This window comes from Anser cygnoides, chromosome 16, assembly GCF_040182565.1.
Source record: "Anser cygnoides isolate HZ-2024a breed goose chromosome 16, Taihu_goose_T2T_genome, whole genome shotgun sequence".
In the NCBI taxonomy this organism is placed as follows: domain Eukaryota; kingdom Metazoa; phylum Chordata; class Aves; order Anseriformes; family Anatidae; genus Anser; species Anser cygnoides.
In genome coordinates this window covers 8,719,987-8,746,266 of record NC_089888.1, presented here as the reverse complement: position 1 = coordinate 8,746,266, position 26,280 = coordinate 8,719,987, and the positions used below count along the sequence as shown (strand labels likewise).

At 46.8% G+C, this 26,280-nt stretch overlaps 1 protein-coding gene across 1 annotated transcript; it reads right to left on the bottom strand.

The window, feature by feature from the left end:
• Window positions 1-3,823: 3,823 nt before the first annotated feature.
• On the bottom strand, window positions 3,824-24,734 carry PEDS1 (plasmanylethanolamine desaturase 1). Its single transcript, XM_066978150.1, has 6 exons — window positions 24,487-24,734; window positions 21,375-21,494; window positions 10,185-10,276; window positions 8,908-9,052; window positions 8,062-8,274; window positions 3,824-4,979 (listed from the first exon to the last, which is right to left on the bottom strand). The coding sequence occupies exons 1-6, from the start codon at window positions 24,704-24,706 to the stop codon at window positions 4,858-4,860; spliced, it is 912 nt and encodes a 303-aa protein (XP_066834251.1). The 5' UTR covers window positions 24,707-24,734; the 3' UTR covers window positions 3,824-4,857.
• Window positions 24,735-26,280: the final 1,546 nt, after the last annotated feature.

The window sequence follows — 26,280 nt, the reverse complement described above, 5'->3', positions numbered from 1 at the left end:
CCCGTGCCTCCCTACAGCTAATACAGCAATAGGGGGAAAAAAAGTGAAAGGAAATGAATTCTGCTTCGTCTTCAATGCATATTCCAAAAATATTGCCCCTAGACATTTTATGGAAATTTTGCAGAAATCATTATGAAGGTAAATGTTTTGGCGACTGTTGCTCTCTGATTCGAGCCCTTCACCCCGTTAAGTCAACTCCAAAGCACGCCGCTCTTAGCAGCAAACGGGGCCGAGGTACTGCTGCTGTCAATTTTTCTTTGAAACTACTTGAAAAATAGCAGTGTTGGTGTCGCTGGTTGGATTTATTTCATTTAATTCTCCTGCTGCAGCATAGACAAGGCTGAGCGTGGTGAGAGAGGAAGAAAGCAGCGAGAAGCTAGGTGGCATGAGAGCCCAGCGAACCTGGCCAGGAGGTGGGGAGCTGGCGCAGAGGAGCTGAAGCCTTCGGTGAGGCAGCTGCTGAGCACCACGACACCAGTGCTGGGGCTCGGGCAGCCACTTCTCTTGCCCCAGCAGGACTGTGAGGTTTTGGGGTGCAAGGCGGGTGGTGATGCAACCTCCTCCCCCCAAGAGCTCCCCTTCCCCTCTCCGGGCTGGCTGCTAGCCGAGTTCCAGGAGGACGACACACATACATGCATACAGGCACCACACGTCAGCCCAAACCTCCCGCTTTGGCCCTGCTCTGCACAGGGACCAAAGGCAGCATTTGGCCAGCCTGCAGCCGGTGGCCCTGCTCGTGCAAATGGCTGTGGGCCGAAGCAGGCCTTGGGCTTTTATTTTTTTTATAGTTTAGGAACAAAGACATGCTAGAAAGACGTGCTTCTGACAGCACACTTGTGGTCTCTAGGCTGGCTTAGAGTCCCAGTTCCTCGTCTGGTGTGACTGCTCCGGGTTTATTCCAGCGACCGCTGTGGCAAAGAAGGGGCCCCTCGTCCATCAGCGGTGTTCCACGAGAGGCTGCACACCAGCAGGGAGAACCCAGTAAGGGATCCAGCAGCAAAATGAAACTTTATTGCAGAAGTCGAGAGACATCAGCAGGCTGAGCAGTTTGAAAGGCATCCACGTGCAGTGTGAAGCAGCACTCGCTGCTGGTTAAGGCAGAGCGGCCGGGCCCGGCACTGCGCGGTGATGTTCACCAGGTAACCTCGCTGCAATGCTGCCCCTGCAGACGAGGCCCAAAACAGCGGTGGGATCACCCTGCAGCAGGGCCCACAGATCTGAAAAGCCACAGCTGCTCCCGCTCGGCCCTTACGCTGCCATGAGCAGCCAGCATGTTAGAGGTGACTGCGGGGCTGGCAGTGGGCAGCACGTTCGGCCTCCTCCCGGAGCTGCGGGGAGCCAGAGGCTGACCAGGAGGCTGACCGCGCCGGGCTGCAGGCGTGGCAGAGACTGAGATCAAACGCCCTCTGAAAGCGATGAGTCCAACCGAAACGCAGGCTGTCTCTGGAGTTTAAAAGGTGTGGCTTATTCTGCTTTAGCTCTAATCTGTTCCTAATCAACTTAAGACAAATTCATCTTAAGCCAGATTTACATCTGCTGAGAAGGATCCACGTAGCCCTTTGCTCCAGCACTGCCCTACTGATTTTACAGAAGCATCCACTACTTTAAATAGGTGGAAGTTTGTGGAAACAAACTGGTTACCAAAAAATAAGCCAACACAGAGGTGTTCATTAATCCTCCCCTTAGGAGCAGAAAGCTCTAGGATTCACCTCCACTCACAGCAGAGGGAAAGCTCAAGGGTTACAAAACCAGGACGTGCTCACAGGCTGCGTGCCTTGCCCCAGCCTGACAAACAGCGGCATTAACACAGACCCAGGGAGACACTTTGAGCTGCCACGGGGTCGAGTGCCGCATTAAACTGTGACAGTGTCACTCAGAGCACGTAAAACAGCATCCAGAGATTAACTGCTGCCCCAGTTTCTTACAATTGAACAAGATTAGCAGGTAGATAGGCACAGCAGCCACCAGTATGAGCAGCTCAGATTTGTTTGCAGCAAGACTGCTGTAAAAGTGGCTGAGAGAAGTTCGGTCAACAAGCAGTTCTTTTACTACATCCTTTAAGTACAAATTCCAGTAACTTGTGTGTTTCAGACCATTTGTTATATACAGTGCAGTATTGCTTTTGATGTGGTGTTTAAGTTCCCAATAAGAGGTAAGCCTTAGCTGACTTGGTGGCCAAGGCTGCATTACACCTGAGCATCCTTCAGGTTCTGTACTGGGTTTTGACACTGGTTTACTTAACTCCAACTGGGGCTGAGCAGGAGGGAGGGGGGAGAAAAAGGGATGAGAAGGGCAGGTGGGAGAAAAACAAGGACTACAAACCTGTTAGAATACGGATTACAGGAGTCCACGAGTCTCGGGGCAGAAGTGGGCATGAATTTAAAATTTTTGTCAAGAGGTAAAAAATAACTACTGCAGATCTTTGTACTCACAGCTTTGTACTCTACACCTCTAAAACTGCAGGACACTCGCACACTGGAAGGGGAGAAGAGGGAGTAGAATTTTTTGCTCTGGACTCAACGGTTTGCATCCCACTGCAGCAGCATTCAGCATCTTTTTAATTCAACACCTGTTATACCAAAGAAATTTAAAACAAGTTTCAGCCACAAATTGTGAATACTACTAGATCTAACTTAACTGATTTGGAGTAAAAATCACTGCAGTGACTTGCACAGTAGGGGACGTTACCCTTTTTCTCACCTAAATTTATATTCACATCTCAGGTTGTAATACACAACAGTCAGTGCCTGGAAACTAGAACAAGTAGTGATAGAACTCCTAATAGGATCTACTTTGAACTCCACAAATTTGGCACAGAATCAAACCTCTTAAATATCTGTATCTGGGAGAAGTAGGCGATAATTTACAGAGAACTTGCGAGCCTGCAACAACGTTCCCTAACCAAGCTTGCAGACACCTGCCTGCTCTCCCCAGCGACACATGAATGCACAGCCTTCTTCACTAAGGCTTGTGATGGAGGGCCTGGGGAGACCTCCCCTTTTCAACAAAGGCAATATAAAATTATACAGCTGTTTACCCCAATAGCAGCATTTAAAGAGTACTCCTTCCTCTTCCCCACTTACAACTAAATGCTTACTGAAGTAGAAGCATTCTTTACTGTCAAATCCACGTGGATAAACAATATTGACTATGGCAACTGGAGACAGTTTCACGTAATGGTAAAAAGTTCTCCCTAAGGGTCTGAATCATTTAAACACATTAAACACCTTGTAACCATGGTGCCAACTGCAACTTTAAAGTTGTAGAAGCCAGCTCAGGCCCATCAGCATTGAGCAGACTCAATTGAAGGAGAGGTGCCAGGTCCCAACCCTTTAAAAGGTGGTCCATCATTGGAAGTTGATATTTAAAAACTGAGAACAAGGTTATTCTGAACCTAGGACTTAAACCCTCCTATACTATGCACTTCAGGAAATCACAGTTTGAATTTAATAGTTTGCAACTAGGGAAGACAGTCTTAGGTTTGACCTTCATTAAGCTTTAGAAGGGAAACAAGATGCAAATCACATGCATTTAGGTGTCTGTTGGATGCATACACTTAGAATTTACTAAGGGAACGTTTTCCCCCCAGTCCAGCAGAGCTCTTCCTTAGCATCCAATGCTGTTGCAGTTAGTTGCACTTCTGGAAAGGTGCTAAGGTCTGGTGTAACATAGGGTCAAGGTCCTACTAAGTTGAAGAAATAACCACTTCAACCTAAACAAGACCCAACAGGCTGAAAAATATTTAGGTGCCTGGAACAGGATCAAGATTTTATATTAAAACACTGACAATATATGAACGAAGAGCGACAAGACACAAACATGATTAGTATTATCCAACTGCTTTGTTATAAATATATTATATACATTCAAACATCACATTAAAATATTATTCCATTACACCAGAAGAGATTAAGGCTTTATATTATTTACAGAAACAAGCAAGCACCTTAAAAAAAACAGAAAGAACAAAACACCAGTCATTGACATTTCCCTTCTAACATTATAAGTTTGATACCTTGAGCTCTTGAATACAGCTATTTGCAATGTGCCCAATGCTATAACTATTTTAAACATTTACTGTCGGGGTAGGAAACACTTAATAGAAAGCTCATCAGTGAGCACTCCACACGAACAAATGCGAGCATGTGTTGTACTGGGTGCCCTCCCCCTCCGCAGAGGCTTGTTAAGGTACAGTTGAAGGCTTATGCAGAAACGGTTTGCTCAATTCCATGTAGAGAGTAGAATAATTTTACATTACGGGAAACTGAAGACACTTGAGGATTCGTGGCCCACTGGTGGAGTGGGATTCTCAAAGTCTGTTCCACATTACATCGGTTTTACTTACTAGTGAAGCTGGAACTATAAGGTTACCAAACACTAAGTGCATTGAACAGTGATGGTTTTATAGGCTTCCAGTACTGACACACTGTTTTCATGCAGTGTATTTGGACTCAAACATGAAGTGACAGACTGTTGTCACCATTCCCCCACAGGTCTTAGGCAACAAGCTATTTCTGAAGTGTTAAATAATGTTGATACAACACGTTTACAATGCCACCACGTACCAATGGAGTGACTGTCCTGCCTTCTGGCTTGCCTGACAGCTTTATGAAATACAGTGATGAAGTATTTTCTAAGATGTAAGCGACATGGCTAAACAAAGGTGCTCAGTAAGAGTAATTATCTTCATTTCAAGTATTGTTTTAAGAATTAGTTCTTTTAATTACAGTCTGTTAGCACTTTTTAGTTTGTGCTTTAGAGTCTTATTTCTTTGCAGGTCTTGAGTTTGGCTGATGGCTTTTTTAAAAAAAAGAAACATTGGCAACGAAGATAAGGACTGCAGAAGGCTGGCAAAAGTTATTTAATTTTCTGAGCCCATTTCATGTCATCTGCTCTTGGCTTCTCCCCTGTAAGTCCTTGGATAATGTTCTCCAAACACCTCCAGAATCCTATCTTCTCTAACGGATAGTTCAGCCAACCTAAATGATATCAAAGGAAAAAAAAAGCATTAGTTTGTCATAGCAACCAAAGTTCAATATATTGAAATATTAAATAATATTCCTTGATTTAAACACAAGGTAAATGTAAAGAGTTAAGGGGACTACTCTACAGCTATTGCACAGCTGTCAGAAAAGAGACCAAGTTGAAGGGATTTGTGTTACAAGCAAGACAGTTATATTAGTAGCACCTTATATCTAGTGTTGAAATTTAAACAAAAAACCAACCCAATAATTTTATCTATTCCCCCCCCCCCCCCCCCCCCCCCCCCCCCACCGAAGCCAGCCTGGCTTTTCCCTGTGTTTCTCATTAGGTAGTTAGTACAGCAGGAAAATACATGCACACAACATGGTTCTGAAATACATTATCAATGCTACGCTTCCTAGAAAAACTGAGGTTACAGTTTGGAACCTAAACAACACTAAGGCTCAAAGTAAACAAAGTTCTTCTTTAAATAAAACCTCAAGTTTTGGTAGTTCCAATATCAACTTTCTATTTTAAATTTTTCATACTTTAATTTTACCAAGGGAGGACACAATACTTTTAAATTTGCTTAAGTGATTGCTCACAAAGCCTGTGATGGGAAGGTCTTGCTGTAGTACCACGCTGCACTTAATGACACTGAAGGTAGACGTTTCCAGGATTAAAAGGGCAGCACTGCTAGCAGCACATGCCTGAAAGCGCGCAGCTCAGCTACCACTTCTGCTTCCCTGTAACAGCCTTTCTGTTAACAGTTGATATGGGACAGGTTTCTATTATTTTATCGAAAAGTGGCAGTAAACGCCATCTTCCTTTGCATGCAGCAAGAGTTTAAATGCACCTTTCCTAGCCTACAAGTTTAGCCTATTTTGAATGCTTTGTAGAAGTGTTTTGTTATACAGAAGTCATACAGGCTTAATAGGCCTCACGCTGAATTCAGAAGGGCTTTACATCTCACTTTTGGGATATTAATTAGTACATTAGCTAGCTCGCTTTTCTGATACTGTATTTTGAAGCCAACCTAACCACAAATAATTGGCTTCAGAGTGCACAAAGAAGCAACTTCACAGGGTTTTATTACAATGTATTATTATAGTAACTTTAGGCCTCTCATTAAATATTGCAATAGCTACAAAAAAAATCAGCACTGGGAAGTATTATTCTCCTGTAGCTGTTTTTCTACAAGCAGGAAGAAATGAATATACATAGGGTTCTGTTATCCCACACTTACAGAACTGCTCAGTAAATATACACATTATACTTTATTTCATGTACTTTCCTGGAAAAAGAAAAAAGAAAAAGAAAACAAAAGCAAAGGAAAGGCAGGAATGAAGGAGCCGTTGTTACCACAATGGAAACAGTGAGCTAGCAGTGGCAGTTCACGCTAGAGGAAGGAGATAGCTCAAGTGCAGGATACTATGAGCAAGCCCGGAACACAGAAAAGCTGCTGCAGAACCAGCTCTGCCAGACCCAAGCAGCACTCGCGCAGCAGTGACACGGGCAGCAGAAGGAATGCGAGTGTCTTGCTGGTGAAGCCTTGGACTATGCGCTTATCTGACAAACACTAAAATGAAAGAACATTCAGGATATTCACTGCTGAAAAGTATCCTATTGCTATACAGCTAGATCCTTCCCAACCAGACGTAATTATAGCCTTAACGATCTATCAGAATGGGTGCTGTTTTCAGCCAGCTTCTGTAGCTGGACGTGACTTTTGCTTGTGCACGTGTGTTACTGCAGCCCCGCTCACCTCACTCTATACTGATGCCTTTTAGTAAGTCATTCCATGTAATTCTTATTAGCACAGCCATTGACCCTCAAGGAGTGGACTCCTCCTTCCCAGTGTCTAAAAACGGCAGGCAGTCCAAAGGCTTTAGCAGTGGAATCACCAGAAAGTTCTGTTACCTGACCCCTTCCCTGGCAGTGGTACAGTGGCAGACCTTTACGTGCACAGGTCAGCTCTGAAACCAAGTACACTCTTTGGGCTTGGCCGTCTTCTCTTAAATGTGCTCTGCACTTAGTCACTAACAGGTGCATTACAGTTAATGACCATATTTTATGAAGATCCATTTTAAATAGCACGTGCTTGCATATTTGTCGTCCCCCTCACTTCTGCCCTAGAAGCAGGGCTGCAGAAACACTGCTCCACTGGAAGACTGCGAGCATAAGTCCATTGTGCCATCTTACGGCAGATTAGCATGGTATGAACACTCACAGAAAGCACTGACTGAACAGGAGAACTTTGTTTTTGTAGGTAAGAACACAAAAGCAACTAGCTTAAGACTAACACTAAATGGTCAAGCATCAACTTGCAGTGTTCTACCTGGACCACAGACACAGGACACAGCAGAACTAAAAAAGAGCTCTTACAGTGACAAGATTTTTGCCATGATCTGTCAAGTCAGACAGAATTGTACAGTGCTTTTACATGACATTCTGGCTATAACAACTAGATTTGTTTCTTCGTAGAGATTTCAGAACTGACAAACTGTTTGTCAAAGCCAATGACAGAATCAAGAACCAGAGCAGTTTATATCGAGTCATTTGATTAACGTGATAACTTATTCAGGATTGTGCAACGCTGGTGACTGAGTACCCCAGCCTGTACAGTGGGTGTCAAATCGAGCATAGACGTAAGAAGAATCTAAAGCCAGTTTTCTCCAAGTCTGTCCTCTCTGCCCCAAATCACAATGAATGAATGCTAAAAGTCCAGAAGCTTTGCCTTAGAAGCACGCATTCAAAATAAGCTGCACTTGCAGGTGCTATGATGCTCCTTGTGTAAGAAGGCCCACCACCTGCTTTAACACTTTAATGAGCAAAATGCATCGCTAGTGTAAGATTTCCAAATACCAAGCAATTAGACCTCAGTACCACTGCCTACCCCACTGAAAGTTACCCTGTGGCTAATCATGAATCTTCTTCACGTTTTTAATGCAACAAATACAGCTTTACGTAACTTCAGCAAAACTAAGAGTACAGTTAGCTTCACAATGTCTTTTTCTTATTTAATAGGCTGTTGCTAAATTACATCTTGCCCGGTGAATTGTACTAGACTATAGAAAGCTATGAACCAGATGACAGTACCAGTTGTAATGCAGAAGTACGTCTCATGTGGCGACACATGGTGGATCCTGTGGTGTTTCCGTGGCAGGATAATATGCCAGTCCTGTAGAAATATGACCCAGCGTGGAAGACCGAAGTACGTGTGAGACCACTTGTGAATCTGGTTCGTCATGGTGATGAAGATGATGAGGGCAAAGACATAACACTCCCAAGGACATGTTTCATATAATGCTTCTGCAAAACAAGACTTATACCTTTAAGTACTTTTTACAAAAATATGAATTTCCACTAAAAAAAACATTGTCTTGCCAAGCCAGACCTGGCTGGTGCTGCAGGAGCTAACAAGGGCCTCGAAGTTGCTTTAGCACTAGTGTCACAAGAGCAGTGCGCCATAAGCAATTTCAGAATGTCACCAGACAGACCAGTATGCGCCAACTTCTGTCAACTCACCATAAACAGGAAGCTAAAGTCTGATTTTTTTTATCCATAAATTTAAATTCACCCTTTAATTCTTGCCATTCTAGTTTGCAAATGAATTTATTTATACACAGATGAAGCATTTTTATAAGGTTTAGAACAATGAATTTCCTTGTGTGCGCACAGTTTGATTCCTCTTGCAGAAAGAACATTTACTTCTAATGCTTCCTTACAAGATTCCTCAGCCAGCTTCACTGCTGGGCTAGAGGAAACAGTTTGCTTCCCTTTCAAGAAAAAGTTTCCCTTCCCTCCTCCAGGGAGCATCACACTTCCAAGAGCTATTACTAGTCATTTCCCATACATTGGCTTCTTTTATCCTCATATTAACAACTGCTCATTTACATAGCAACAAAAATGCTAAATCCACAGAAGTTATCAGTAACAGCTTACCTGGGGAAAAAGAAACAAATTTGTATGCCATGTTTGCCAGTGGGACTAGTGTCATAAAGCAGTTGTCTCCGTTGGTCTCTATGAAATCATGCCTGGTAATTGCTGTAGGGTCGATATGATGTTCTCTAAAGGGTCTAATGAAAGCCTGAGAAAACAAATTGATAAACATGACACCGTAACTCAAGAGTTATCATGGACAAGAAAAAACAGAAAAAGTAGAAATAGCACCTGAATTACACAATCTCAGAGAGGAAACAGCAAATCTATTAAGTAGGCAAGGGACAGTAAAACATTTGTAGTTATTTGCCTTCAACACATACATCAGGTACAGTCTATGCAAAGGTATCCTGAGCAGTCTGAACTCTGTTGTTTATTTAGTGCATAGCTTCCTGTAGTGCTTTTTTTTTTTCCCCTTGAACTACGGTCCACAGATACAGGCATTCAAGGACTACCAAATCTATTGAAGGTAAACAAAAATAAAACTAAAGCCAACAGACTTAATTTTGTTGAGCTGGTTCACTTGTTTCTGGATAATTACAAGGAATATCCCATATATTTTTTGAAAACAGAGATCCTCCTAATATTGCACTGTGAGGAGAAATTAATGGTAGCTAAAAAGAAGTTTATTAAAAAACAGATTACAGCTTATTATAGACGTCAGTGCAATTTCGTCTAAGCATCCGGCATTTGTAGCCACAGATGTATAATACACCTCAAATCTCAATATTCAGTCATCACCATTCTAACACTATTACATTTACAATGAGGTGCAGGTGCACACAGAACTAGAAAGTTTCTTGCTAAAGCTTCTTTGTACTTTCTTCAATAGAGGTTTTAGAGAACTTAGCTCCAGGAATAGACTCTTGTTGAAGCAGGCCAGGTAAATTCTGCACTTCTTCGCATTTATTAGCCTTTTGGAAGCTCTACACAAGCCTCGTCTCTAGTGGTTTCTACACTGGTGTGTAACAGGCCATGCCCTCCGTCCCTCGGCAAGGTCTGCGAACACTGGTATTGCAAAACTGTGTGCAAACCCTAATCAGGGTGATAAAACGGAACAGTGTCACCTTGCACATGTCACCTAGGCCAAGTGTAAACACAGCCCTGGGAGCACTGTACCAACAGCGCCTCGTGCCATTTAGAGGAGGGTACTGGGTGGAAGAGCTGGTTACACTGGCAAAACTACAAGAAAAGTACCTGTCTAACATCTAAGAATACTAGAAGGGTTTCAGAAAAGCATGTAATTAATTTTTTCAAGCTTAAGAATAAGAATCTCAAACCTTTCCGACTATTGGTAGCTCCACAGATCCCCAGGTGTCTGCTCCCCAGTGAAATAATCCTGATAGAAAGTCAGCTGTAATAACTCCTGCAACTTGAATGAAGAGACACATACAGTTAGATACATAAAAGCATTTTTCACTAACATAGTCACATTTTCTATTTGTCTTACAAGTTTATTTGCTTATCTACCTCTAACTTTGGGTAGATCTCACGTGGCTGTAAACCTTTACGTGAATAGGGTCAGCCAGCTAGCAATAATGGTTAACGAGACACTGTTTGGACAGTCTTCACTATAGCTACACCAAGACTTTGTATTTGACCAGTCCTCTACAGAACAGCTCGAAAATCTTTGCAATTGCTGGTACAGAAAATACTAATAACATAAATTGAGTCACTTAGATCTTATTTTGGATGCACCTTCTCCCTGGACCTGCCCGTCTTCTTCTTTCGTGGTGTTTAACAGATTACTTGGCTACGGAGCATCTGTTAAAGCTACCCCAAGAGACACTGCTATCTGCAGACCCTTCTTCGTGGGTCTTCCCATGGTCCCTTACATCTGTAAGCAAGGAGCACTGAACTCCAATGACTCTACGTAAGCACCAATTAAGAAACCACTCCTTGGTACAGCAAGGCTGTTGACTAAATAAGACTGGAATGTCAAACAACTTTGTGATTATATCATCTGCAATGCTACAGGCAGAGGCCCTGGAAACCAAACTGGCGATTCTCTGCAAGGGACAGCCTGCACTTGTGATACGTCCACACAAACTTAGATACACCATTAAACAGAGGTTTCTGCAACAAGATTTTTCTCGATGTCAACCACGAGAACTTTAAAACTGTGGTCAAGTAGAGGTGATTTTCAATTCTTGCATACAAAGTCACACTTCTGCCTTCCTGTTCTGGATAATCTCTTACTTACCCAAGTTTCTGGGTAACACTGACATTTAGGAGCAAGGATAAGAATATTATTTGATCAGAACAGCAGTACATTTCTCGGTCAGTCACCGATCTATTGGACGGTGTTTAACAGGCACCCTATCATTCTTCATCTGTAGAAGAAATCCTACTGCCAGGTTCCCAAGACCTAGAGCTACAAAGCCTCCAGCACAATTTAAGAAGCCCTCCTGCGTAAGCCCTACTGCCAGGCTTACTACGCTTTTGAGGAAGAATATTCAGAGAAGATGCCCTTACTTTTAATGGGGAGGCTGGGGGAACACAGCATAGAGCATCGCCATACGGCTATGGCAACACAGCACAGAGGGCGACACTGCCTTGGGACCTCTACACCTGAGGGACTGAAGATGGTCAGACGCTGCCCTCTAAGGAACGCAGGCATCCAGAGGTAGCACTGCCAGCCTGCACGTCTTGCTCCGAGAAGGTTTTGATAGAGATTAACCGCCCGAATGGGGCCTATATCTGAAGAATAACCAGATTACGAATCAGGATCCTTTTTCACTGCAGTGCTGTCCTTTCAGGTTAGTACATGAACAGCAGGACCCGGCTGTTCAGTTAGTCTCAGACTGCCCACCTGGTGAACACAAGCATACCTGGTGATTCTCTGTGGGGCCAGCACTAATGCTCTCAAAGGGAGAGGCAGCACACACCTCTTACCTGCAGCTCTGGTTAAAAAAAAAAACAAAACACACACAAAACCAGCAGAAGCACTACCCAGATTTCAGCACAGCTACTGGTTAGAAATCAAATCCTTTATACATACACCTGGGAATTGATTCTGTCTGATCTCAATGCAGATTCCTCAGATATCAAACAAACTTCAGGCCAATTCAAGTGCTATATACAGAACTTGCAGTCTTGTTAAATGAGTCACAGCAACAGAACTACAATGATGGTGTGTTCAAAGCAGCTTAGTTAGCAATGCCCTACTCCCATTTGACACAGAGCACAAGGCACAGTCACTTACAGTCGGCACGCCTGGTAGCTCACTTCCCAGAAGCCTGGTAACTGCCCACAGCCATCCACGTAACCCAAAGCAGTGACAGGGCCACCTCGAGTGGCTGGAATGTAGTTCTTCAGTTCCCCCCAGTGATGTTTACAAAGGTCAGGTTGTTTACGGAGGTCACCCATTGTAGCAGTCTTTGCACCAGAAGCAGCAGGGAGCTGCAAGACCAGATGCGATGCAGGAGGTTTATTTTGCTCCGACTGCCTTACCAACTCTTCTTCAGAGGGCTGTGAAGCAAGCAGAGCTCCTGGCTTTCTCCTCCACCAGGCAGCATTTGGTTCTCTGTGTCTGAAGACTTTTCCAAGCACAGCTCCTCAATTACAGTACTGAGGCTCTCTGTGATGGGCAGGTACACCTCTGCCTGCTAAGCAATTAGGCAGAGCACTTGTAATCCCAATCAAGAGTTACAGCTGGCATACCGGTTCACCTTGCTTTGACTGCAGGGCATCCTGTTACTCCTCCCCCTCTCACAAACTCAATCTGAGTTATGTCCAGAAAAAAAAAAAAAACACACACCAGTGTGCATCTTTCCCCCTAAGCCCCACAGCTTATTTACACTGGCCATGGTCTGGACTTCACCTGATCCTCCTGCTCCAATCAGGACACTGAGGCCGGCTGCCTCCAGAGCCCAGGTTGATGAGGTTCTTTTAACACTAGCAGGATTGCTAAAGAGCAGGCATTTTTTCAGAGCACAGATGAGGACCAGGTTGTTCTGTTACTATTGATCAAGTGCTCTTAAGCTTCAGGACACAGCAGTCTCCTACAGTGCATGCAGAACAGATATACCCCTCCTGGTGGTTACCTTTTGCTTAGCTAATTCCTCATTTCTACATGCCTTTTGTCACCACCCCATCGTTTAAAAAAAATAAAAAATCAGAATCAACTGTTGTGGCACCTACTACACCCAAACGATTTCTTTCCACAATAAAAATAGATCCCCACTGCTGAATCCATTTGGATTCAATCCAGTTGGCCCAAACTCTTAAATACAGTAGAAGACACTTTCTGTATATAGAAGATATTTTTCTGTATCACCTTACTGTGGTGCATACAGCTTAGGTCTTATAGCCAGTAAATTCTGTATGCTTGTTTTATTTCAGACCACGCGTGTAGGCTACAGCGAGACAGGGTGGAGCACGAGAGCTTTTGGATCTGCATCTAGCAGCTGAAAGAGCAAATAGCCTTGATTCAGGGGGAAGATATCTGAACAGCACTCCACTTCGCAACAACTCAAATACCATTCTTGCTGAGCTAATCACCCGATTAACCCACAGCGCCTCCAGCACACGTTATCATCCGAGTCTGCAATAACAGCAGGAAGAACAACAAGAGTAGAGACAAAATACTGACAGCTCAATAGACATTTCATGTTACTTTGTTGTAAACTGGTAAAAGCTAAGAGGAAAGAATGAAGGGTGCCTGCAGCAGCAAATTACACTATGGCAGCCTGGAAAAGCTAACCACCAGAAGCCATATTTCAGCTGTACTGCAGAAGGGCTTGCTGATCCTTCAGTAGTCATGCGTGAAGAGATGTACAAAGAGAGCAAAGACTGTACCATAGCTTATACGTGACAAGCACTGTAACACTGCATCCTGTCTGCAGGCTCAGCAGGCACAGCAAGGAATTAATCTCAATATTCTCATACACCTAGCATTGTCCCCAGTTACAAAAGGGGAAAAAAAAAGAATCAAGGTACAGGTGTCCAGTTACTTCTCTAGCGTGGTACAGATCTCAATGCTCTGTCATCGGGTTTGGGAGGGTGAGGTACAATAGCCTGACAACTGTGAACATGAACATGAGTTATAAGATTAATCATAAGGTCAGGAAAGAGAGGCTATTGACAGTGTACGTATATGAACTGCAGCCAGTGGACTTGCACAGTACTGGAAGCAGGATCTGTAACAGAACTACCGCTCTGTGCACACCGCTTCCTTTACTCCCACCTGCTGGGCAGGGGGATGGAGGAGCAGCCCAGCTCTGGTTTCTAGCTGAGGAAGCAAGTATGCTGAAAACATGGGGAGAGAAGGCACTGCACTTAAGCGAGCTGCAGAACATGCTGAGAACACCAGGATTTCTTGGCTGTGCAAGCAGACTGCTGAATCAGGGGAAAAGAAAGAGGCCTAGCACTGACAGAGAGCAAAGGCGTACAGGTGAGCTTGTGTCAGCTGCTGACGTTTCAGGACTGATGCACACAGTTACTAGGACAGCCGCTCCCCTCCAGCCGTCCCGTACCTGTGACCCTTGGCACAGGCACAGCAGCACCCCCGGGGCGCTGCCAAGGATCCAGGCCCCCCACCTGAGCCGCCACGGGGACCTGCCGGAGGCCACGGCAGCACTCAGGCAGCAGCCCCGGCACCTGCTGGGCACAGCACCGCAGGGCTGAAGCGCAGCTGACCCAGGTGCAGGAGACCAGGAGTTTTCGCTGCTGCTTGCGGTTTGTTTGGAAGCCACGTAACACGCAGGAGCTCACGTCACAGAAAAGCTCCTACTCCTCCTCTTCCTGGAGCACCAACCTAAGGGCTTAGAGCTTCCACCTCAACAGGGGCGTCCCTTCGGAGCAGCTCACGTCCCGCTTCCCGCAGCCCGGCTGCTCACAGGGCGGAAGGAAGCCCAGAGAGAGCTGCATGTTTCAGACACATGTCAACAGATAAGCTATTTTGTACGCTTGCAACAAGGAGTTTTACTTGATCCTACTGTATAACACCATGTCATACAGTCATTTTGAATCAGCGACTAGGAACTAGTTGAACAGAACAGCGCTTGAGAGTCAGGGCAGAGTGGCCAGCTCCACAGAGAAATCTTGTGATTTCTAGAAACCGATGTGCTAAAGTATCAATCGCTTGACACCTATATGCTCATAAAAATAAAATACCTGTCACCTGCACCCACAGTCAGTGCTTTACTGCAGCGCAGAGACACTCATATCACAGAGCAGGCAGGGGACTGATCCTGTGGCAAGTAAGGGCACTAAGACAATAATCCCTGAGCACGTGGGCAGGCGCAGAGCACAGCAGTTCGGAAGAGAAGAGGTAATCGCTTTGGTTAAGTCATAAGGAGAAACGTTCAGTCAGAAGTACAGCTATCAGTGTGAGGGAGCAGAGAACAGCTGAACTATGAGATAAAGGAAGGGTGTACAGACCTACCGATAAATAATAGCCATGTTACATTATAGCTGGATTTTCAAATAAAACATGTCTGTGATACACATGCTGCAGGGACTAGAAAAAGCCCAGCCTGCAACACAACCTTGCTTTGCAAGGATGTTAACACAGAAGACATTTCTTCTTCTCCCAGGTGCTCCCTGCTCAGCAAGCCCACTGCCCCCAGCATCACCACCAGGAGCACAGGCACATCCCTCGCCTCGCCTCCAGCCGAGAGGGACCCGAACGTGAGCCTCAAGGGCAGGAACCACACAGCGTGCGGGGCTGCCAGAAGCTACCAGAGATCCCCGAGGAATCAGGGTACTGTCTGTCCTGAAGGCAAGCATCAGCAGATCCTAGAGCACATACTCATCTACCAAAGGCACGGCTTGGCTAAGAGTCACTATCCAATAAACTTAATAGCAGGAATTGCCCAATTTTATTTTTGTCTTTAACCTTAGCTTAGTGCTAAGCAAGCTATTCTCACTATTTCTCCAGCTGATGGAGAGTTTGTAAAATAGCTGGCACATTTAGACAAAATCCTGCCAACTTTACCTGAGCATGAGGTTCTTAAACAAGTACCACCATTGTGGGTACTCCTGGTAACACGTGCTCAGAAAAAAACAAAACAAAACAAAAAGCAATTAAGCCATTCCAGAAGAAAACGAAGAGAACAGAGAATAATGGCTACTAAAGGAAAATCAAGAGCAAAATTTCCTCTCACTAAAAAACCCCAAACAATACTTTCACTAGTATGAATGATCGAGCTAATTCTCTGCTTTCCCCCACTTAAAACTCTCCCAGGAACCACCCGGGTGCGCTCAGGAGCACCGGGCAGCTTTGTGTACCCAAGTCTGCACCGCAGGAGACCCAACACCTACACGTTTGCCTGGCTCGGGACGTGAGCAGCGATAACACTGCTTCTGTTCAAGGTCTGCGCTCTCGCTGAGTTGGCCACTTCTGGCAACATTCCCTACAGCCCACTCCTTCATGAGGGCAGCCCTCCAGCGCTGCTGGCGTTTTGAGCTGAAAGAGGCACCATTCGGAGCAAACCAGGGCCGCTGAGACCTGTTGTTAAATCCTCCAGCCAAAGTCGCTGCAACTTTAAGAGAGCCCCTGACAACACAGCGAGCAAACAGAGCTTCCTTTGTCTCTCAGCCCCCGTTGCCGACAGAAAGAGCAGTAGCACGTCCGCTGTGCACACAAGCAGAGAAGCACAGACGGGGCCACATCCCCAGCTTCCCTCTGCCACCAGCGTGAGCAGCACCCAGCAGGGGAACGGCTCACCTCTCCCCTGAGGTTATCTCCTCCATCCGTCCTGCCGCGAACAGCTGCTGGCACGAAGGAGGAGTCCATCCCCCCACCAAGCTACACGGAGAACAGATAGCTAGCGGCCAAATCATCCGCCCAAGCACGCCCTGTAATCCCGCTTCTGAGACTGACAGCCCCCAGGATCCTTCGGAGCAGGAAGGCCCGGGAGCTCCTAAGTTCCTCCATTCCAAGCAGCAGTCGTGTGCGTTAACGGGAGGTGGTGAGACACAAACAGGCTGTATTAGTGCAGGGGAAGTGCAACAAGTGGTTGAATCAAAGTTTTACCTCTTCAATGACAAGTTGTGGAGTCTCTGTCTTCAAAAGACGGTACAGTTTAGGATGTAAAACACAGTTACCTACAGTTACTGCAGAGGGGACAAGGCAGCAGGTGACAAGAAACTTATCTTGCTCAGGCCAACACGCAACGGAGAATTTTCCTTTGTTAACTGAGGTTTCCCAGCTGTAATTTCAAAGATCTTTTAAATCAAAGTTTCAAATGGAAACTCATCTTAACATACAAAGCAAATCCAAAACCAAGCGATGTCATCACGATTGTACTAGAAGGTTCTGCCTCTTGCTGTAAGGCAGCAGGAATCAAAGCAGCTGATACTCATGCAAAGCAGCCCACTTCATGAAGTGCCTGTGGTAGCTAGGAGTGCTTTTACTCCAACGTGTGCCAGAGCTTTCATACATTACACCCTCCTCATTTGGCTCTGCAATGCAGCTGACCAAGGTACAGCTTTGCAGCAGAGCTACTCAAGCTTAAAACAAAGGTTTCTATTTTGAAAACGAAACAAGTGATTGCTTTCTGCATGCGCCCTCTGGCCAGCCCACAACTTCTGCAATAATGAAATGTGATAAAAGGCTTACAGGAATTAGTTCACTATCACTCAAGTCAGCAATGACTCATTTTACCTTGTGCTGTGTCACAGGATGTCCCTAAATATATCAGCATACGTGCGGGACTTTTATGCATATGAACAGGTAACACAAACCTAAGAACTCATTTTCATAAGGTCGCAATTAAACAAGATCCATTAAGAACATAAGATGTCTGCGGATAAAGTGCAAGTCAACCAATGTGGCAAAAAAAAAAGGCTTTAAAACCCTACAGGAAGTCACGAGGATGAGAAAAAAAAGGGAAGGGAATCCATGCTGCAACTTGCCACCTTTATCTAGCTGCTATTAGTACAGCACATATCACGTACCTCGTGTATTCTGAGTAATATGCTCGACACCACAAACGTGCCTGGAGGTGTAAGAGCTTTCAAGAGTAATCTCATTTGTTTTGGTGCTTACACACAAATGCCACCTACACCAGCCTTGCTCCCTGGCACTACTGAGCTTCTAACAAAGCGGCTGAGGCTGCCGCGGTTTGGCTGCACCGCTAGGATGATGTCCTGCTGCAGGAACAGTTCAGTTACAGCTGAAAATGGGGGGTTTAGCATCCACCACAGCCAGCCTTACCAGCCAGGCCCACCCCAGGGTTAGCTGTGCACGTCTGCACAACCCAAGCACCAGGTCCACGTCTGCACAGCCGTCAGCTCGCACACAGAGGGGAATTTTCACTGCTCCTCAGCAGCTGGAGGCATTCAGAATAGGGCAGGCCTGCATTTAACACAGACGAGGAAAGCCATCCACCCTCTGCCTACACCTTTTTGACCACGCGGAGGGAAAGGAATTGCCTCCCGCCTGCTAAAGCGGCGGGGAGAGGAGAGAACCACATGGGTTCCTCTTCCTCTCCCGCACGACGAGCTTTTGTCAGCGCAGACGGCCTGGTTCCAGAGCTGGGCTGCAACACCCCAGCGCTGGCGCCTGCCTGCTAACCCTGCCCGGGCACCTGCAGCTGGCCCAGCACAGCGAGTCGCAGCGCGCCACGTGAGCCGTGCTGAGCGGACGAGGAAGTAGGTGCTTGCAGACCGCCAGCGGGAGGATCAGACCACCTTTGTCCCAGGAATTTCCAGATTAAGTTAGTTACAGCCTAACCGTGTTACAGCTGTGTGCTTCTAAAGGCATTGAAACCAAGGATAACAGCCTCGAGTTACGGATACAGGACTCGAGCTAGGTCAAGTGGTGCAGGACATTCAAACTGCTCCCTGTTTCTTAAAAAAACAAGGGAGCACTTACACCAGAGCACACGGGCATCCAACAATCCATCCTAATGGCCAGGGCAGCAGATCAGACCCAGCCTCAGATCACGGATCACTTTGGAAATTACAGTAATGTGAGAAATCCCTAAGACAAAGACCTGATGCGGACTCCAGACAGAGCTGGTTCAAACTCCTTTATTAGCAGGAGGTTTAGTCTGTGATCCCAACTCGAAGGTCAATATTCTAACGTAAGCATCAGGAAAGCTTTCAGCAGAAACCCACCTGACAGTGTCCGTGACAATATTCCTTTATTTTACCCATGGCACAGAGTAGTGAGGAAGCGGCACACATAGGCAGAGGAGTCTCGCAAAACTTAATAAAAGCTAATCATCGCTGTGAATGAGACATCAGCCGTGTTTTACCTGATGAAGTAATACATTGACAGCAAAACCAACAGTGTGCAGTCCTTATTTTATTGCACTCATTTTTGTGCATATTATCAGTTATTTCCACACTGCTTTATTTACACAGAATCCAGATTCTGCGGCTTTAATCATTCACTACTACTTAAATACCATTATCAGCAAATTGGCTGCTTTATCAGTTACACCGGTAAACAGGGTATCAGAGAACTTAAGCTTTTATCAATATTAATTTTGACATGAAAGCCAGTTGCAAACAGATTGCACGCACTCCAGGCTGGCAATCATTACTGATTCTCCCCCATCACCACAGAGCAGTTCTCATGCCATGCTCATCCCCGTTCCCTTCAGCACCTCCACCTGATCAGCTAAGAGCAGGCAAGACTACACTAAGCAAGCGAGCTGGTGTAATTCATAGTGGGAGGACACCGCTCCTCCTTAGCCCGAGAAAAAGCCAGTCACCTCCAGCAGACATCAGGTGTTAGCAATCCTCAGCTTTGACAAAAATTCATAGCGCCTATCACTATTTGAATCTGCTGGTTTTTTAATCATTAGTAATATACAACAGCGATGACGAACAACTATCACTTCTGAAACATGCAACACCTCACAGAGTCTGTAGAAAAATTGCTTTCATTGTAAAGCACAGAAGCTGAACACCTGCAGGCAGTTTATATGGTGCCCTAATGGATTTATTCTCCTTTCAGTTAACATGTTTCATACAGAAACATGTAACCAGCATTCATCCAAAGCCAGACGTTAATACAGCCATCAGTACACACCACAAGTATACGAGAAGTCCAGTGAAGTGCTAAGTTACTGTTCTCTTCTTTCCCTCATACCAAACCAGAAAATAACAGAAGGTAGGTGCTGCAGAGCTGACTTCCAGTTTTTAGAACTTAATTCTTCTTTTCTTATGTTCCCTCCCATACATATGTAGCCAACAGACACTGTTTGCAGAGCTTCTCTCACGGTTTATCTCCCTTTAACTTTTCCGAGGAAATCTCTAAAGCCTTCCAGTACTTAAAAAAATAAATACACATGGCACGGACAGCGACAGCTGTGTACTAAGAGCATTCTCACCTAAAGGAGGCTAACCCAGCTACCAGGAGCTGGCCGGACATCCCCAACAGACCGAGTCAGCCACAGATGACCACAGCTGCAGCTCAGCCCGTTCCCCTGCCCTCTCTTCTGCTCACTCCCCAGGAAGTTTCTGTGCAAAAGCATTTCATTACTATGCTAATTACAGCAAGCTCATAGAAGCACCAGTACTTTTTGCTCCAAGTGTTAGACAACATTCAAGTTCTGCACATGTTTAGACTTCGGATGATGTAATGAATGTTGTGGAGACCCTTTTAATAGCCACCTAATTCTAAGATAAGCTTTTCCTTTGGTAAGGCAGAAAAGCCAATACTGCATTCCTAATAACCTCTTTCGTCCATGGTTGGATGCAGAAACAAGTTCTTCCTTCCCCTTCCCCACCCCAACCAATACCCAGAAAGAGGGAAGTTGCTTAAATCAAAACATCAGTCCTGGTAAGACCAACCTGGTTTCTAAACTCCAAGTTCAAAGAAAAGCAATCACAGATCTACGAGCCAAGAGCCGAAGAACAGCCATGTTTCTGTCATCCCGCTCGAAGACATACCCTCTGTCGCTGCAAGGAAGCAGCACAGCATTTGCAACTTACACTACACTTGGAAGGGTCATTCAAGAACCAGCTCTGTACTGCCGAGATCCAGCCAATTTAAATACCTCATCACATCTGAGGCAAGATATGAGACTGAGTTTGCTTGGCTCCACTTCCAATCAAAGTAATGAGACCCCAAGAGTCACATTTATTACATGAAAGCTGCACCTGGAATTTCCAGCTACACAGCTGGAAAGAAGTCAGCATTCAGGATAAAGGCCAAAATTCACATCCTGACGTGAAAACATAATGCTACAAGATACCTATTTTTAGTCATCAGTCCCCAGAGATCAAGCCTGTTTGATGCCTGAAACATCTTTCGTAAGATTTCTCTTGAACTTTTGCATTCCAAGAAGTTCTGTAATTTTGTGGATCAGGTTGTTGTTTCTAACTCTGACAGTCTTGACAGCTATTTTCCCTCTGAAGAGTCCTTACACTTGCAGTAACTACTGCATGTGCACAACTGCCTTTCTCCTTTTCCAGTAGGAAGTGAAGCATAAGAGATGAGACTTTTGTTTCCAGCATTACAAGAGAGAATATTGCCTTGTTGACAAAAGCGAGCACTTTTTACTTACATATCCCAACAATAATGGAGGGCGTGTGTTCCAGTCGCAAGTAGAAGAGAAGATTGTAAAAATTGAAACAGATCAGAGAGAAGCATAAGATGACAGAGATCCATTCTTGTAGTCTCTTTCCTGTTGGAAAAGAAGGAAAAGAACATGTTTTACTTTTATCTGTGAGGACACTTTGAAGTTTGAAATAATACAGACTATGCTACTGCCTGGATGACCTGCTCCATTTGTCTGACAGGGAAGTGAAACAGAGGCTTATTATTCATTAGAGGTGTGAGTAGTTTGTCAAATGACTTCCCCCTTCCCTGAGCCACTGCTAACCCCTTCCCCTCTGCCCTTGCCCAAAATAACAGTGACAAACCAGACATCAACTCATATTGTCCTAGTTTTCTTTCCCTGTGGTTGCTGGCATAAAGCTCCTCTGCATCACATCTTTTTTCAAATTCGCACGGCGCTCAATATTCAATATTCAGCGCTGCTGGTATGGCTGAATCTGGGAACAAGCTTCTGGCCTCAGAAGCCCTGTAGTTAAATCACCTTACAAGCCACGATGTTCAAAACCTCAGACCTTGTAAACAAAGCTGTTGTACTAACAGGAAAAAGCATCATCCTGCATCTTGGTGGCCCTAGAATTGCTTTCCTAACATTGCAGGTACACTTCTGGAGCTTACTTAACCCCCCAACTCCTGCGGTCTTGCCTTTGCCTTCCTGCTCTCAGACAGAGAAATACAACCTCTCAGCCATCCTGTTACAACAAGAGACTGAATATGCAAAGAGAAATAACTGGCACGGATTCACCCATACTACTTAGCACCTCTACAATAACCTAATTTAGTGCCGATTAAAAAAGAACAGACACCAGGATGTGGTAGTGTTTTGAATACTCAGACGGAGAGGCAGCTTTCTGCTGCCAATCACCGCTAGATCCTCACAAGGCACTGATGCTGAGAGTAAGAGAACGCTCAATGTGAGACCCGTGTGGATTAAGGCACCAGAAACAGAACGTGAATAGCTAAATCCCAGGGTGAGATCTCGGCTGCCACCTTGGCCCAGCCGGGTCAGACTTTGCCTTCTGCCGGGGCCAGCCAGCGCAGCCGCCTCTCGCCCGCGGCTGGCCAGCGCAGCAGCTCCCGCAGCCCGCAGCCACGCCGCACGCTGTGCGCCACTGGGGCGTGAGGCGAGCAGTCAGCACGGGCTGAGCACGCCCTGGCACAGCCGCACCTCTGTGTTCAGGAGCAGAGCTCCCTACCCATTACTCTGCTATGCTGACCTACTGCCTGCTCGCAGCTCTCCTTCCAAACGCTAAAGCAGCTCTCAGCTGCACCGTGGAACAAAAAGGAGACTGGGAACCTCCAAGAGGACCGGTATCATCCCCACTGTGCCTACAACAGTAGCTTTTAAAGAAGCCTGAACAAAGACTCCTACTGTTCGGAGATCTGTTCTAGGAAGGCCACAAATACAGAATCTAATGTCCTCTGGAGTAGCAGAGGAGAGAATCCTAACACTAAGGCACACGAAGAACAAGTGTATTTCAATACAGCATCAGGTCACACTGTGCGAGATTCTATAAAGAGATCCCTGGGGTAATGAAAGGAAGAATTAATTAACACTCACTTCCAGCCTAAGAAAACCACACCCTGATTAGAGGAGTTAAATGGGTAGGTCCTCACGGAACAATTAGCTAACTGCAAGGAAGCACTGGGCTCCTCACCAGCAAGTCCCACGAGCTCAGTCTGTGCAAACACTGCCCGTACTCTGAACGTGGGGATCCCAAGACCACCCGTCCAAAGACACCTGAGTCCAGAAACACAGCTCCAGCTCTGGACAGACTGGGAGACGAAGCAGTCAAAGGACAGAAGGCCAGAAGACCAGTAACTTGTGTTTAAAAAGTACTCAAATTTAAACATACGGCCCACAGGAAGGCATAAGGTGCCAAACCCAGGAAGTACACGCTCAAAGAAATCGTGGAAATACTCCACAGCCATATTCACTCGGCACAGTTGTATGTAATCTGCGCTATTAAGAATTCAGTAGTTTACCATCACATGCTTCTGCCATAACGTGTCCTGACACTGTTTACATAACTTATTTATGTAATGACAGGAGAAATTTGCACATCTAAAACATTACCACAAGTCTCTTCTGCTAGACATCCCTACACACACACACTCACTACTCCACAGACTTCCCAGAAACTTCCATCTGCAGGTAAACGAAGGATAGCAGGTTGCTTGGGGAGGGAAATCTTTATGAGCAGGAGCAGAGTGAACAGGTTACATTGGTGACCGATTCCTGGGCTTTACAGAGAAGCGATCACCACCAACGGCTGAAAAAGGTCACCCAGCGCCTTCTCCCAAGGCACGGATGATGTAACCAAAACAAGCCGGAATGGGCACAGACTTGCCCTGAACAGTCTAGAGAACTGACAAGTTAACGAATGCGTGTTTTCTTATCATTACTTGGCTCTGTGCAAGTAAAAACTCCTGCTTCCCGCTCTGAATGTGCGAGCTAGGCCGTCCAGCTGGGAACTGCAGGTACGCAGCACCGAGCGCTGTGACACTTCTCCCCGCTTCTGAGCCTGCACATGCGAAGGAGCTCACGGCGAACACCCTGCATCTCTCGAGCTATGGGCTGAGAGAATTACTCGCCAGCCGCTGTCACTCTGCTGGGCTCTGTCAAACGACGGGCTGCCCCAGGGCAGGACCCGACCCAGAACCCCAGCGTCCCTCCTGAGGGCCTGCAGCGGGCACCCCGGAGCCCCTCATGGCACATTCTGAAGGGGAAGCTTCGGTTGTTCCCTTGCTTTGCGACCAGCCCCCTTCACCTACCTTTGGACAGAAAGCCTACCTTTATAGCAATAATAATAATTAGATAATAATAGCAATAATAACGATACCAAGAACATGACGGACAGATCCCGGCTCGAACCCCCAGCGGCTCGCGGCTAGCACACCCCTCCCAGGTCCATGCGGGCCCTTCCCGTGAGGCGCCTCCCAGCAGGGCCAGCACCCCGGGCACCCACCTCAGCTCCACACCGGCACCCCCCAGCCCCGCCGCCCCCAAACCCCCTCGCAACCCCCCCAGCCCCGCCGCCTCCCCAGCCCCCGGCCCTCACCCGGCGAGTAGAGCTCGGCCAGCTCGCGGGCCCCGGCGTGCTGCGCTCCCCACCGCCGGCTGCCGCCCTCGGGCTCGGCCTCCTGCTCGTGCTCCCCGGGCGGGAGGCGCTGCGGGGCCGTTCCGGGGCCGCCCGCCATGTCCCGGCCGCGGGGCCGCTCCCCGGGGGCGGCGGGCGGCGAGGGGCGGCCAGGCCCCGCCGAGGCGCCCGGCGGCAGCATCGGGAAATGGGGCCGGGAGGTGGAGGGAGGGGAGGGAGGGGAGGGGGGAAGGGGCGGCCCCGCCCCGCCGCTGCCTCCCGCCTATCGGCGGCGCCGCCGAGCGAGCTGAGAGCCAATGGGGAGCGCGGCACGGAGCGGGGCAGCCAATGGGGTGGCGGCAGGGGAGGGGCTGCCCTGAGGGAGCGGCTGGAGGAGGGAGGGCGGCGGGAGGGCGGCAGGGCGGGGCGCTGGTCCGTGACCCCTGTCCGTCTGTCCCCATGTCCCTCGGCCCCTTGTCGCTCTGTCTGTCCCTTTGTCCCCCTGTCCCCCGTCCCCTTGTCCCCGGTCCCCACAGGCCCTCCCGCCCCCTGGCTGCGCCGGGGCCCGGTGCTGCCCGCCGAGGTGCCGCCACCCAGCGCCAGGCGGGGCGGGGAGGCGCGTGGCCGTCAGCGGGTGCAGCCCTGATTGCTTCCCTGGAAGTCCTTCTGCTCCTTGGGGCGCCCAGACTGCGGTCGTGCCAATAATGTTGTTTTCCTGCCAGTAACATTAATTTCGGTCCTTTTATTTGGTAATCCGGCCTGTGTGCCATAGCAGACACTCACGGAGGTACTCACTGGGCCCCAACAAACACATTCCAGCATGGCACAAGAAGACAGATAAACAAGCCCCAAGCGATGTTTAAGTACTGCAGCATGCCTGTTAATTTTTTAAAACATATTTATTTGATGATCAAATAAAATGGCTTTAAAAATAGAAGTGTTTCAAATAATTATGCAGACTATTTAAACAATTAAGAACAGATTCATTTACAGAGGGCAAAATGCTGAGCCAGACGTCTGTCTAACTCAAAGGTTATGTGTCTGCAGACGATGCACCATGAGGGATGAGACACTTCTCCACACTTTGACAGCAAGGCACACGTGGTGGGAAAGCACAACCTGGGCTGGTGCTGGCTGGGCCTGGGGCTTGTGTCCCACGCTGACGGCTGCCCAACAGCAAATCACACCCACCAGGGGAAATGTGGCTCCTGTTCCCTCGGGGGGGGCATGTGGGCTCCCCTCCAGGCAGCAGGAGAGAAACGCTGCTTGTGACCAGGCTGTTCTGTCCTGGAACTTCACAAAACCCAACAAACGTGACCATCAAGGAACTGCTCCACATTGTCACTTAGCAGTGCGCCAGAATTACTGTTTCCGGAGCAGGTTAAGAGCCTCCCAGACTTTGCCATGCTGTTTGAAGGATCACAGGTTGATTAATAATTAGGTGGAAACATATGCTCAAATTATCAGTTCTTAATGCAAAGATGGCTCAGGAATTCAATGAGTCCTTTTACTGTATCAAAAGTTCTGGAAACTATAAGTGATGGTTTGCTGCTGACAAAAGAAGGTATTTGTCTGAGGGAGGATTTCTCTGTGCTTTCTATTAATTGCGTAATAAACCAATTAAAAGGCATTAGCTTCGGGTGCCTCAATTTGTTGGACTGGGCTGTGTTTAGACTGAGTGATGGGAACAGTCTGGCATCAAGGGATACTGATGTTTTCATTAGACATTTACGAGGTTAGGCTGCTCTGATGCTAAGGATCTTTCTACAATACTGC